This window comes from Arvicanthis niloticus, chromosome 18 (assembly GCF_011762505.2).
Source record: "Arvicanthis niloticus isolate mArvNil1 chromosome 18, mArvNil1.pat.X, whole genome shotgun sequence".
Classification (NCBI taxonomy): domain Eukaryota; kingdom Metazoa; phylum Chordata; class Mammalia; order Rodentia; family Muridae; genus Arvicanthis; species Arvicanthis niloticus.
Genome location: NC_047675.1, coordinates 40,133,694 through 40,146,215, shown reverse-complemented (window position 1 = coordinate 40,146,215; position 12,522 = coordinate 40,133,694). Strand labels below are relative to the sequence as shown.

At 40.9% G+C, this 12,522-nt stretch overlaps 1 protein-coding gene across 1 annotated transcript in view; it reads right to left on the bottom strand.

Moving 5' to 3' along the window:
* Nucleotides 1-12,522, bottom strand: part of Vat1l (vesicle amine transport 1 like) — a 165,347-nt gene that overhangs the window by 134,109 nt on the left and 18,716 nt on the right. Inside the window, exon 2 of the mRNA XM_034522935.2 lies at nt 5,018-5,147. Within this exon, the coding sequence (XP_034378826.1) occupies nt 5,018-5,147 (130 nt within the window). The remainder of the gene's footprint in view (nt 1-5,017; nt 5,148-12,522) is intronic.

The following is a 12,522-nucleotide window of genomic DNA, read 5'->3' as shown; positions in this document are numbered from 1 at the left end:
TCTGGGGATTTGGCTCCTCTATGGTCTAGACAGTGAGACGTCCTTGATCAAGCTTATCTGTGGCTCTGGTTCAAACTTGCCTTCTTTTTTCTCCTTCTTTCAATCTGCAAGTACTCCCAGACTCAGCGAATACTGGATAGAAGAAGTTCTCCACTTTGATGGACATATTTTAGATTTCAAGTTTAAACATAAATATAATTTTTTGTTAATTTTTTGAGGGGATTTCTGGAATTAGAATCTGATGGATATTAAAGTTTCCTTCCCATGACACCAAACCTAGCATCTCCAAAGATATTCATGTCTACCTCCCAATTTCAAGACACTTTTGTTCCTTTGCAACCAATGTACTAAAATATTCCAAGGGCCATGGAGTCTAGGTTCTATCATTCTCTCCCCACCCCAACTTGAGTGACATATCATACACTGCCAGTGTCAAGGTACCTTCTGACTCAGATGTCATCTAACCACTTTATTTTGGTGACAAGAGAATCAGACAAGGCAGGCTGGTTAAAAATCTACCAAAACTCCCCAGAGCACTGACCACAGGACTAGGAGTTCAGAACATTCATTTGCTTTTTCATGCCCAGATAGACTCTTCCTACCTGTTTAGTTCACTGTGTTTGTGTCCAACCAGATCCCAGGATTATTGATCCTATCGGACATATAGGTTGGTAGAAGAGAGATCCATATAAACACACAGGCATGAACAGTACAAGAGAAATCAGGCTTTGGGTGAAACAAGAGATGGGAACAGTGATGAGCGATGTTTACTGGATGTGTGGCACACGAAGGTGTTTCCTAAAGGCTTTGTGTGGTTTGCTGCATGCAAGCGCTGGCGAACCCCATGGAGGCGCGGGTAGCCGCTGCACTCCTACCCATAGCTGGCCTATCCCAACACTGTGAAAAGGGGAGGAAAAGAGCAATCTTTTTGAAATGACAAGGTCTTTTATTTTTTTAAGTAGCACATCATTATTAAAGATAAATGGTTACAGCAGAAGAAACACTAACAGTTGGTATGAGTCACCAAATGCTGGATAAATGAAAACATTTGGGGATTTGAAACATTAGCTCTTTATATTCCAGCTTTCAAATGTGACAGATTTGTTATGGTCAATGTCAATTCCCAGGAATTAATGACTTTCCTAAAGAGATGGTTCGGTTTTTACATACTTTTCTTATAATTGATTCTACTGGTTTTTCTCCCCTATAGCTCAGTGTTTGCTTTCTAGCCTTATCCAACAAGAGCAGCAACTCTTTTAAGGTGGGTTCCATCATAGCCCTTGTATCTGAATGAATGACCATTAGTATCTTCATTTAAAGGAAGCCAAGGAAATATCAAATCACTGTCAAAGGCCGAGGAGCTAGAGCGGCATCATGATTGGCATCCTGGTACTTCAACTCCAGACACAAATAAGTAACCCACTGTACTTGAGGTAAAGTGCTCTGAAGAAAACATACTGTTTGTATGATGAAAACATACTCAAGAGGAACATCTCTGACGCCATACTGAAAGTGACTATTTAAGGCAAATTTTAGTCAAGATTTCTATTCCTGCATAAAACATCACGACCAAGAAACAAGTTGGGGAGGAAAGGGTTTATTCAGCTTATACTTCCACATGGCTGTTCATCACCAAAGGAAGTCAGGACTGGAAGCCAAGCAGGTCAGGAAACAGGAGCTGATGCAGAGGCTATGGAGGGATGTTACTGGCTTGCTCCCCCTGTCTTCCTTTGTTATAGAACCCAGAACTACCGGCCCAGAGATGGCACCACCCACAATGGGCCCTTTGACCCTTGATCACTAATTGAGAAAATGCCTTACAGCTGGATCTCATGGAGGCATTTCCTCAAGAGAGGCTCCAGTCTCTGTGATAACTCCAGCTTGTGTCAAGTTGACACATAAAACCAGCCAATACAAGGCACTTTCCTCATCTCTGAAATGGACACTGTACTCATGAAGTACTATAGGTCCAGTGCATGTAGCACAGCGCATGGAAACCAACAAAAGAACAACAGATGTACCTGTTTTACGAAGAATAAACTGGTTCTGAAACTCTGCCATCCACACGTCAGTGACACACTGGTAAGCACAGACCTTCTCCACTGCATGAAGCAGAAGGAATGGATGCCCAGTGACCAAACTGAGAGAGAAAAGAAAGGCCACCCCACTGGCAGCAACTCGGTTAAGTGTTATCTTCACTGTAAGCATTTGGACCAAATCATGAAGTGAGCCTAGCACTGGCTTCTTCTTCATGTAATTGTGAAAATGGAGACACATACCTGGTACCTCAGAGTAGCTAATGGCCTCTAACGTCTACATGGAAGGAAGTGAATTGAGTGTCTCTATGTGCTTCACAGTGGAAGTGTATGACCACTCTCAGGGCTCTTGCTCGACACCAGTCTATCATTCATGCATTTATTTCATTCTCAAAATTGCAAGCATGACTAGGCAACAGGATCAGCACACATACAAACACTCACATATATGTACAATACAAATGCCTAGTTATCCAATTAGTTGATTCTAGTAAGAAAACTAAAATCAGTCCTGAGGCCATGAGCCCACATTAGTCCTTTACTGATGGCCTCCAGCAGCAACTTTTTATGCCTTTGCTATGGATCACACCAAGAATGCCATGGACCATGTCGCTGCATGGGATTCCATCTCCAGCATTAAGATTCTTAAATCAAAATCACATGAAGTGTATTAATGTTGGCTTTCTCTCATATCACACTCTCTATGGAAACACGCAGGGGACCTTTAAAAACTATGCACAGCTGAAAATCACTGGCAGAAGAGAGGGACTGACGTGAAGGCCTGATATTACTCTTAAGCCAGGGCTAACCAGAAGATAAGCTATATTTAAAGAACAAATGCATCTAGTTGAGGATGTTAAGTTATCCCTCTAAATCAAGACCGATAACACTTCTGGTAACTGTTATTTATGCAACGCTCATGGCTAACAGAGCAAGCAGACTGAGATTTTCCTTTGGGGTTATGTGGGAGAGTGAAGAACAAAAGATCCACATAGATGCAGCACTTCCAGGCAGAGGGGTGTGCCTTGGTGAAAATATCTACTAGGGACAGAGAAAGTAAAGTTGTATTGAAAAATCCAAAGCTCATTTTCTTCTTCTTCTTCTTCTTCTTCTTCTTCTTCTTCTTCTTCTTCTTCTTCTTCTTCTTCTTCTTCTTCTTCTTCTTCTTCTTCTTCTTCTTCTTCCTCTTCCTCTTCCTCTTCCTCTTCCTCTTCCTCTTCCTCTTCCTCTTCCTCTTCCTCTTCCTCTTCCTCTTCCTCTTCCTCTTCCTCTTCTTCTCTTCTTCTCTTCTTCTCTTCTTCTTCTCCTCCTCCTCCTCCTCCTCCTCCTCCTCCTCCTCCTCCTCCTCCTCCTCCCTCCCCCTCCCCCTCCCCCTCCCCCTCCCCCTCCCCCTCCTTTTCTGGGCTTTTCTTCCCCTATATTACTTGGAAATCTTTGACAGACACATCTCTAAATGGGATGAGGCTTCTGGGCACTTATCACCAAGAATTTGGAACCTTGGTATTTTCAGGTAGAGTGAAGTTCCAGCTGGGGAGAGGATGAACTACAGGCTAAAGGTCAAGTTGGAGAGAGCTTTGGCATTGGATATTGCAGGGTTCACCTTCATTTTCTCATTCTTTGCATTGCCTTTTTGCAGCACTGGGGGTGAGGCTGAGAATATGGATAACGGCCATGAGACTGTAGAAAGTGTCAAATGGCTTTGGTGACTTGAATCTGGGATCCGCTTTCTTCCTTTTAACCTCACAGAGAATTACTGCACCTTGTGAGCCTGAGGGAATAGTAAAAACCTTTATTGAGCATGTGGGGGGGGGGGACATCACGTGTGATTAGAGAAAAGATGACTTTTCTACAAAGCTGGGTTATGGTGAGTTCTCAAATATCAGTCACCCAGTCTCCCTGCTGAGATCTCAGTTATGAGTGAGAGCCCTTGAATTTGATTTGTAGTGAGTTTTCAGATTCTCAACTCGCAGTTTTTATACAGCCGGTGTTGTTGAGGTGTTTCATTAGATTTTTATTACATCGTGTGTGTGTGTGTGTGTGTGTGTGTGCGCACACACACATGCACAACACTCGTGTGGAAGTAAGAGGACAATGTGTAGTTCTCTCCTTCAACCAGGTATGTTGTGGGGATTAAATGCAAATCATCAGGCTTGGGGGCAAGCACCTTTATCCAATAGCCATCTGGCCAGTGTCAGTGTTTCAGTTTATAGACAAAATTGTATTTAGTTTGTAGAAAATGTCATGCATGCATCTTTTTTTTCAAAATTAAATGTTTGATTATAGAGAATTTCATGTGCGTACAAAAGCAGAATAATGGATTAAACCACTTACCCATTGCCCTCTTCTTAAGCCATTAATTCAGCACTGATTCTATCCTATTATTATGGGGAGATTATTTGACTTAAGGTAATTTTTTGTAATTTAAAGTCCTGCTCTATCCATTCCTAAAATAGTTCAGAATTTATACATGATAACTTAAAAGGTATCAACTAAGTAAATACTTTAAGGAACCACATTATAAAACAGTAACTCCACTTACTTTTGTGTTTTGTAGTTGGTTAGATGGTGGGAAATAATACTCGTAGCTGGGGCAAGAGGATATGCACTTAGCCACTATCAAATATTCTTAATAGCTACATTAAGTAATTATGAAGAAAGAACAGAGCAACATTTGTGCAGCCTACTTCTCCAAACTGTTGCCAAGAGCAGCCAAGACAACATATATGTATATGTGTATATATGATGTATATACGTACATATATGTATATATGAAACAAAAAACATAAGAAATAAGCAACCAATAAAGCCATGATATTTTTTTTTTTTGGAAAGTCCTATCATTGCAGACATGGTGAATATTACCAAATAACAAAAGGACAAAATGAAACATGGCTGCCATTATCTGAACTATGTTTTCACAGTTTTACCGCCTCCCAGGCTCTAGAGGATTACGACTGTTGAAATCAGACTTGAAACTTTACCTCGTATCCTTTTACACTGTCCCCCAGAGCTTCAACAATCCCAGAACATTCGAATCCTGGCACCAAGGGTGTCTTGGGAGGGTTGTCAATGTTTCCCTGTCTCACCATCAGGTCAATGAAGTTCAAGCCACTGTGAAGAACAAGCATAAAGATATTCAAAATGAGAACCACTCAAAACACTGCATTTTCTTCCCTTCCCCTGCCTTCCCCCCTTCCCCCTCCTTTCCCCTCTTTCCTTTTGTAAAAAATTTCCTTCTTGCCAAAGTGTCCCTAATAGTAATGCCACTTAGCTAGATATCAGCAATAAAACAAAATTCAATTATCTCTGTGAGGATAAGTAATGCTTTCCTGGCAGTGAAGAGAGTTGCAGCTCATACTTTGATTCAGCCCTTTATCCTCCCTCAGAGTCTGTTCGCTCTTAGCCTGAAAACACATATTGACTAGATTGGTCATTAGACATTCTAGCACTTAATCAAAGGTTAAAAAAAAAAAAAAAACATACTAGGAAGTGGTTAGAAGCAGACACATGGAAAACAGCCAGACGCAATGGCTACCAGTTTATCCATGAGACAGAAAGAGAAAGGACACCTAATTTAAAGGGATCAAGACAACCAACCATCTCTCCTCAATCACCACACATATTTATGCCAGCACTGTGCATAAGGGGCATCCACAATGATGAAGGGAAACCATTGAAAGACTGCAGTATTTTCAATAGGGAGAAGGTAGTTCAAAGAAGGGACATCTAAAGATGGCCCCAGGGATCTGAGAATATAGAATCTAACTCATATCTGCATGAGAGAAGTTACAGGGTATTTTCTGTTAATTCATTACTGTTAAAATGAGACAGTTATGAAGATTGTGTCTAAGCCATTGCCATAGGAAATCACATGCTCAGTTTCATGGATGCCATCAACATACCCAATGGCTTTGTGTTTTAGATCTATTCTTAGAGCTGCATTTAACTTTATTTGCTAACCGCATGGAAGAACACATTGAAAAAGATATCTTTTATCAAGGGATACGGTTCTTACGAGCTTCTCCTTTTCATTAGCCCCCATCTAAGAAAAGAAACTGTTCCATCCAACAACCCAAAGTCCATTAGCATCTGGTCAAGCAAAACAGCTTGATCTATTATGAGCGCAGTGAGGCCTCTTTGAAGCCAAAATAACAAAAACAAAAAAAAACCCATCGAATTCTACCTGTGCCCCCCACGCTCATGCATTGGTCTCATTCACACAGGACAGAGGAAGTCAAAGAGGATGACTTCCTTGAAGGACGGGTTGAAAAGTCAATACTTTCTTGAGGTTCTCCTGTCCATGAGTAAGCTGAGCTCCCATCTCACTTCAGATGATGTGGATCTTGTAAGGGGCCCATTGGAGGGCATCTGTATGCCTCATGAAAGTATTTGTTTCTATAGTACCTGGCATACAATGGTCCCACAGTCACACCATAGAGTAGGTGCTCAAATGATATCTGTGGAACAAAGGAATTGTCATGGATATGCTAAAGTTTATGCTTCTGGCTTGAAGACTAATTCTTTTTCAAACTTCAGTATAATGGAAATGCTTTTGAAATGAATATTCAGATTTCCTACCTTGATGGTTAATAACCATTCCTGTCATTTTTTTTAAACCAAAATGTCCTCCAGCAATAAGTTCTGTTTCTCAAGGGGCTGGGGAGATAGAGTTCAAGATTACTACTTCTAACTACACAACCTTGAATAAATCAATAACTTGGCTTCTCTGTCCTCAGTTCCCTCATCTGCAAGGCAAGGATTGGGCAGCACCCATTTCACAGGCTTGTTGTAAAAATTAATGAAGCATGAAGCCCTAAAACGTGGCACCAGTTCTCATGAAACACTGGCTCAGAGCACAGCTCTTTAGTTAAGAAGGTAAGAAGTATGTGCACATTTTAGGAAGCCCTGCCCCTCTTTTTTTTTAACTAAAAGAGGGAATGTGCTAAAAACCATTTCAGAGCTGACACAGGACAATATCAGCTGTGTACCAACTTCTCTTCTGTGAAAAGATCCATTGTCCAAAGTGTCCCTGTAGAACAGTAAAAAGAATTTCTGTCTCAAATCAAGCACTTCACCTCACCCCACGCACAGTTCAGCTCACTGTTTCCCTTTGTGCAACAACTTATGGGTTTTCCAAGATCTTGATAGAGAAATGCCAGAAAATAATCACTCAGCCATTTTGAAAACACAGCTGCCCCTGGAGTCCCCTCCTCATAAAGTGGGTGTGGTGACTGTGAGCGGAGATCCAAGCTACTGAACTCTCAGAAAGGCCAAGACAGACTGTTCCTACAGTAAACTATCCAGTGATTTCATCGGGTTATGAGAAATGCCACTGTTCCTGGGAAGCAAGTATCTATTTCAGTACAGAAGAGGTGACCTGTCCTCCATGGACCGGGTTTATCCATTGCATCATCCACATCCTCTTGAAATGGATGCAGCTCAAGTCTGTGATGTGTCTGATTTGTGGTTGGGACTGTACTGAGTACATTTTATTATTTTAAACTCAGTGGCACTGACATAAGCAATGAATCCCATTTCCAAAGGAGGAAACCAGAGACACATAGACTAAGTCAGTATTATCTTCAAAAAACATGGGCGAATTTGACTTCAAGCTTAATAGAAACTTGAGTCCTTACAGAATACAGTACACTATGTGTGCATGTGGTGGTGGTGGTGGTGGTGGTTGTGGTGGTGTGTGTGTGTGTGTGTGTGTGTGTGTGTGTGTGTGTGTGTGTGTGTGTAGTGTATGTATATGTGTATATGCCTACATGAAGGCCAGAGAACACTGAACACTGGGTGCCCACCTCTATGACACCCTAATTTATATCCTTGAGTCAAAGTCTCTCTCTGAATTCTAATCTAGGCTGGCAGCCAGCAAGCCCTCAGTGTTGAGGTAGGTCCCAGGCACGCATGATGCCATGCCTAGCTTTTTACATGGCTTTGCACTCAGGTTCTTGAGCTCGTAGAACAAATGTTCTTATCCTCTGAGCCAACTCCCCAGCCTCCTGAATAGGCTCCCGCTTTGTGGAAACATCTCCACCCACCATGCTGGGTGGCATGTTTAAGGGCAATATCTGTAACTCCTTGTCTTCCCACTCATCAGCTGCTGAGTGTGCTGAAGGGCATCCAATATGAGAAGAGTGGCTATTTACAGTCCAAGTAGGAAGTGCTCTTTTTCTAGGGAAACAGGTTTATTATATTCTTAATTAATGTGTACGTGTTCGTGTCTGCATCTGAGTATGCTCGTATGTGGCAGTCACCTGGTGGATGAGTCTGGAGGTGTGGGAACCCCCTGATGTTGGAATTTTAGGCAGTTGTGAGCCACCTGATGTGGATGCTGGGAATTAAACGGGGGTCCCATTCAAGAGCAGGATACTATCTTAACCACTGATCCATTTTCTTGTGCATGTCTGATGCCCATGGAGGCCAAAAGACGGTGTTGAATCCCCTAGGACTGTAGTTACAGATGGTTGTGAGCTATCATGTGGGTGTTGGGTGTCAAACCTGGGTCCTCTAGAAGAGCAGCCAGTGCTCTTAACTACCTCCAGTCCCGGGAGCTATTTTTAATATAAACAAATACATCTCCCCAACAAATGGTTGCTTCCCAAAAGTCGGGAAGTGGGAGCATTCTGAAGAGAATAACTTGATGTCCCGCCATGCCTCCTGCCTTCTGAGTTCCTTGTTATTCATGCATCTTCCTACTGGAATATCTTTACTTGAACCCCCTGAGTGGTGTTGGTCTCATAAAACCAAAAACTACACACGAAGCAAGTACTGTCATCAACCAACCATTGAAACATAATTTTTTTCAGACAAAGCAATGCTGTTTAGAACTATGAAAACAAAAGCCATTGCCCTTGGTGCTTTTATTTTCCATGGCCATAAACACAAAATGAAACAGAGGCCAATCAAGCCTCACAGCTTCAAAATTACCATTTTCAGGACTCTTGGAGATAGCCTGATTTTTCCCTAGACACTCATGTGGGGGTGTTGTTAAGGACTAGACATAATCACCCAGGGGAACATGGGGACTGGGGTGGTAGGGATCTCTACATGCCTCTCTTACTGATTTTTTTTTTTCTTAAGGGAAGAACAATTTATTTTGGCTCTCAGTTTGAGGGTATATGGTCCATCATGGACCTGGAAGGCATTGTAGAGTTTATGGATGCACAAGCATGTGGCAGGGACTCTTCACATCTCTCAATTACACTGTATATTACAGCTTTCAAGCATATAATGTCATTGCAGAATAGTGGTTGAAAGAATTTACTAATCTTCTGATATAATACTATCTAAAACACTGGTAAAATCTTAATATATATTTAATATATAATATATTTAACATTAACATATTTAATATATAGCATAATAATTAAATATATGTATATATTAGATATGTGTCTATATGAAATTATAATTAACATAATCAAATATGTGTTATCTGTTAAATATATATAAACATTAAAAAATATATTTATATATAATATACATTATATATGTAGAACATTGTTTTTCCTCCCACACTAAGTTGCTAGTCAGAAATTAGGTATAATGGGCTATCACTGATGCATAGTATCCTACAGGGCTGAAGACAGTACTGTGAAGAAAGTATCCCGAAGAACTGTAATCATAAGAGGAAGGCTTTAATGCCATAATAGGAAATGTGGAGGCATCTGGGGACATTTCTTTTAAATACTATTGCCTTACATTTACCTGGCATAGCAGAGCTTACAATACATTTTCATATAAGTCTCTTTAATCTCTATAACAGTTCCACAAAACACAAAATATCCAAGTATCAGTTTACTCACCCAGTGGATATACACGTGAAGACTCCTATGGCAAAACTGAGCTGCCTAAGGCTCCATGTGTAGTATATGCAGAGCTGAGTCGTAACAAAGGCCCTCAGACTCCTTTCTTATTTTATTGCCCAACACAGTGTGAAATGCAAGATCAACCAAATGTAGAAAACTCAAGGCTCTCAGATGCAGAGACTAGAAGACTAAGAGAAAATTGCGGTGAAAGAATGTGTAAGTATGTAGGTTCTAGACCCTTCACTTCACTCCGTGCACTGTGGACTGTCACGGGGTCCTCCCCAGCTCCCACACTGCTCTCCTGATGGCTCTCATCCTGTGGTTTCTACTTAAAATGATATTAGAATTAATGCCCAGGGAGGCAGAGAGAGACACCCTGGTCATGATAAAGACATGGACTCATAATAGGAGCTAGCCTTCCTTGGTCTCTATAATTTTTTTTTCTTTAGTGAAGCATGTCACCTAAGTCTCTGGAGAGGTAGTGAGAGATATCACACACTGTGACCACATCATGTGGTCGGCATCAACAAGCATGGCTCCCATAATGAAGATACTACCTGTGAGTACTGAGGTAGGGGACCATTTTAATCTCTCCATACAAAAGAAAAGTGAGACCATGTAGGAATCCAATACCCCATCCAAGGCCATATCATAGGACCCAAATAAGCATGCACATCCTTTTTTTGTGACTTCTGAGCTGGGGTTTTAACCACTAAATCAATATCTTGTTATTTACAAACCACAGGAGACTGTTTTGCATTCTCGTCTCTTGTCATTTTGGAATACGCAACTTTTTAAAATGCTAATGTTTCATATGTTAACAATTTTATCAAAGATACAAGTTGCTAAGATTGGTCTTCCTTAAAAGGTACCACTAAGTAAACGATGAACCAGTCAGCCCAGTCATGGTGAATTAGTTTTCTAAATTAGAAGGGTTGACATGAAGGAATTTTAGGGCTTCTGCCAGCCCATTCTTTTCCCAGATTCAATAACCTCAACCCTGAGCATGGGGTCCAAACAACTTTATGTCATTCAGCGAAGACTACCACGGTGAAAACACTTCTTGACCCTACATTTATATGGACACAGATCACAAAATCTCCACCCAATATTCAGATTGTTTTCTCATCAGAAACCACAAAGCTTGTTCTGCCATCAGTACAGTTAAGAGGCAGATCACTAAAGAAATCACCTTCAGAAACCAGTGTCTTATTCCAGAAGGACTATTGTTGAACACTATGATCACTGGCTATAATATAGACTTGCTATATGAAGATGCAATTGTTTCCCCTTGAATTATAATAATCCAGCATGTTTTAGTTTTTGAGGCCTGAAATTGTGTATAAACTGATTGGGTTTTTGTTGTTATTGTTGTTGCTATTTGTTTGTTTTCTTTTCTCTTCCCCTTCCATTGGTGGTTTGCATATCCTGTGGCATTTGTTTCCTTTCTAGGAGGAAGTGTGTGTGTGTGTGTGCGCGCGCTCATACACACATGCAAATATGCTTGTATGTATGTGAACATATGCACACAGAGGCCCAAAGCTAGTATCATGTATTTTCCTAGTTCACTTTCTATTTTATTGCGACATGTTCTCTCATTGAACCTGGAGCTCACCAACTCTGCTAGATGGCTAGCCCACCTGCCTCAGAGATCTCTCGTATTGTTTCCTGCATGTGCTGACATTACACGAGGACTTCCATACCTTCTTGGGGTTTATGTGGGTGCTGGAAATCCAAACTCAGGTCCTCCTGCTGGTGCAAGTGTTTATCTATTGAGCCATCTCCCTGGCTTTAATTTGTGAGCTTGTCTTATTAAAGCTCCACGTCACCTTACTTTAACGCCTGAGTCTTAGAAATCTTAAATATACTTAAATCTTATAAATCGTTTACGGTTATTTACAACTGCACCTGTGTTTGAAGGTGCAAATACATGTCATGGTGCATGTGTGTATGGTGTATAAGTCTCTTGTGATCAGAGATGAGTAGTTAATCTTGGTATACCCTCAGGGGTTGTCTACTTATTTTTTGAGACAGTATTTCTCTCTGGTACTGAGACTTGCTACTCAGCTAGGATGGCTCATTAGTGAGCATCAGGGATTTGCCTGGTTTCTTAATTAGGGAGTAGTGTTCAAATCCAGGTCCACATGCTTATGTCACAAATACCTTATCAACTGAGCTCTCTTCCCAGCCCTGGCTTGAAAATTTTATCGTGTATTAGAATTCCCACAAAAGCTTTTTATGGTAGATTGTTGGTCCCTACCTCTGACTTAGTAGGTCAAGTTTCCAAGCTGTGCTACCAGGCAGTGGAAAATGCTTGGAGAATAACCAACCCGTCTTCCTGAGATAATACTTCATGTCCTTGTTGGAATGAGATACATTAGATACATATAAAAATCTCCCAGGACAGGGGAGGTTTCTGACCTTGGTCCAGAAGATTATATTTAGCCTTGTTAGATGTAGTCTTATTAGATTAGTTTCATTCGTCTAATCTGCCTGTCTCTTTCTTGGATCCCAATTCTTTGATCTAAAATCTTGGCTTGCCTTCATGAATGTCCGTTCTCTGATCATGTTGTCACTAAGCCATTACTATCTATGTCCAAATTGCTGATTAAAAAAATATTAGATTGGTTGTCACATCCCTGCTAATGATATTTATAAAAAGCCAACCAGAG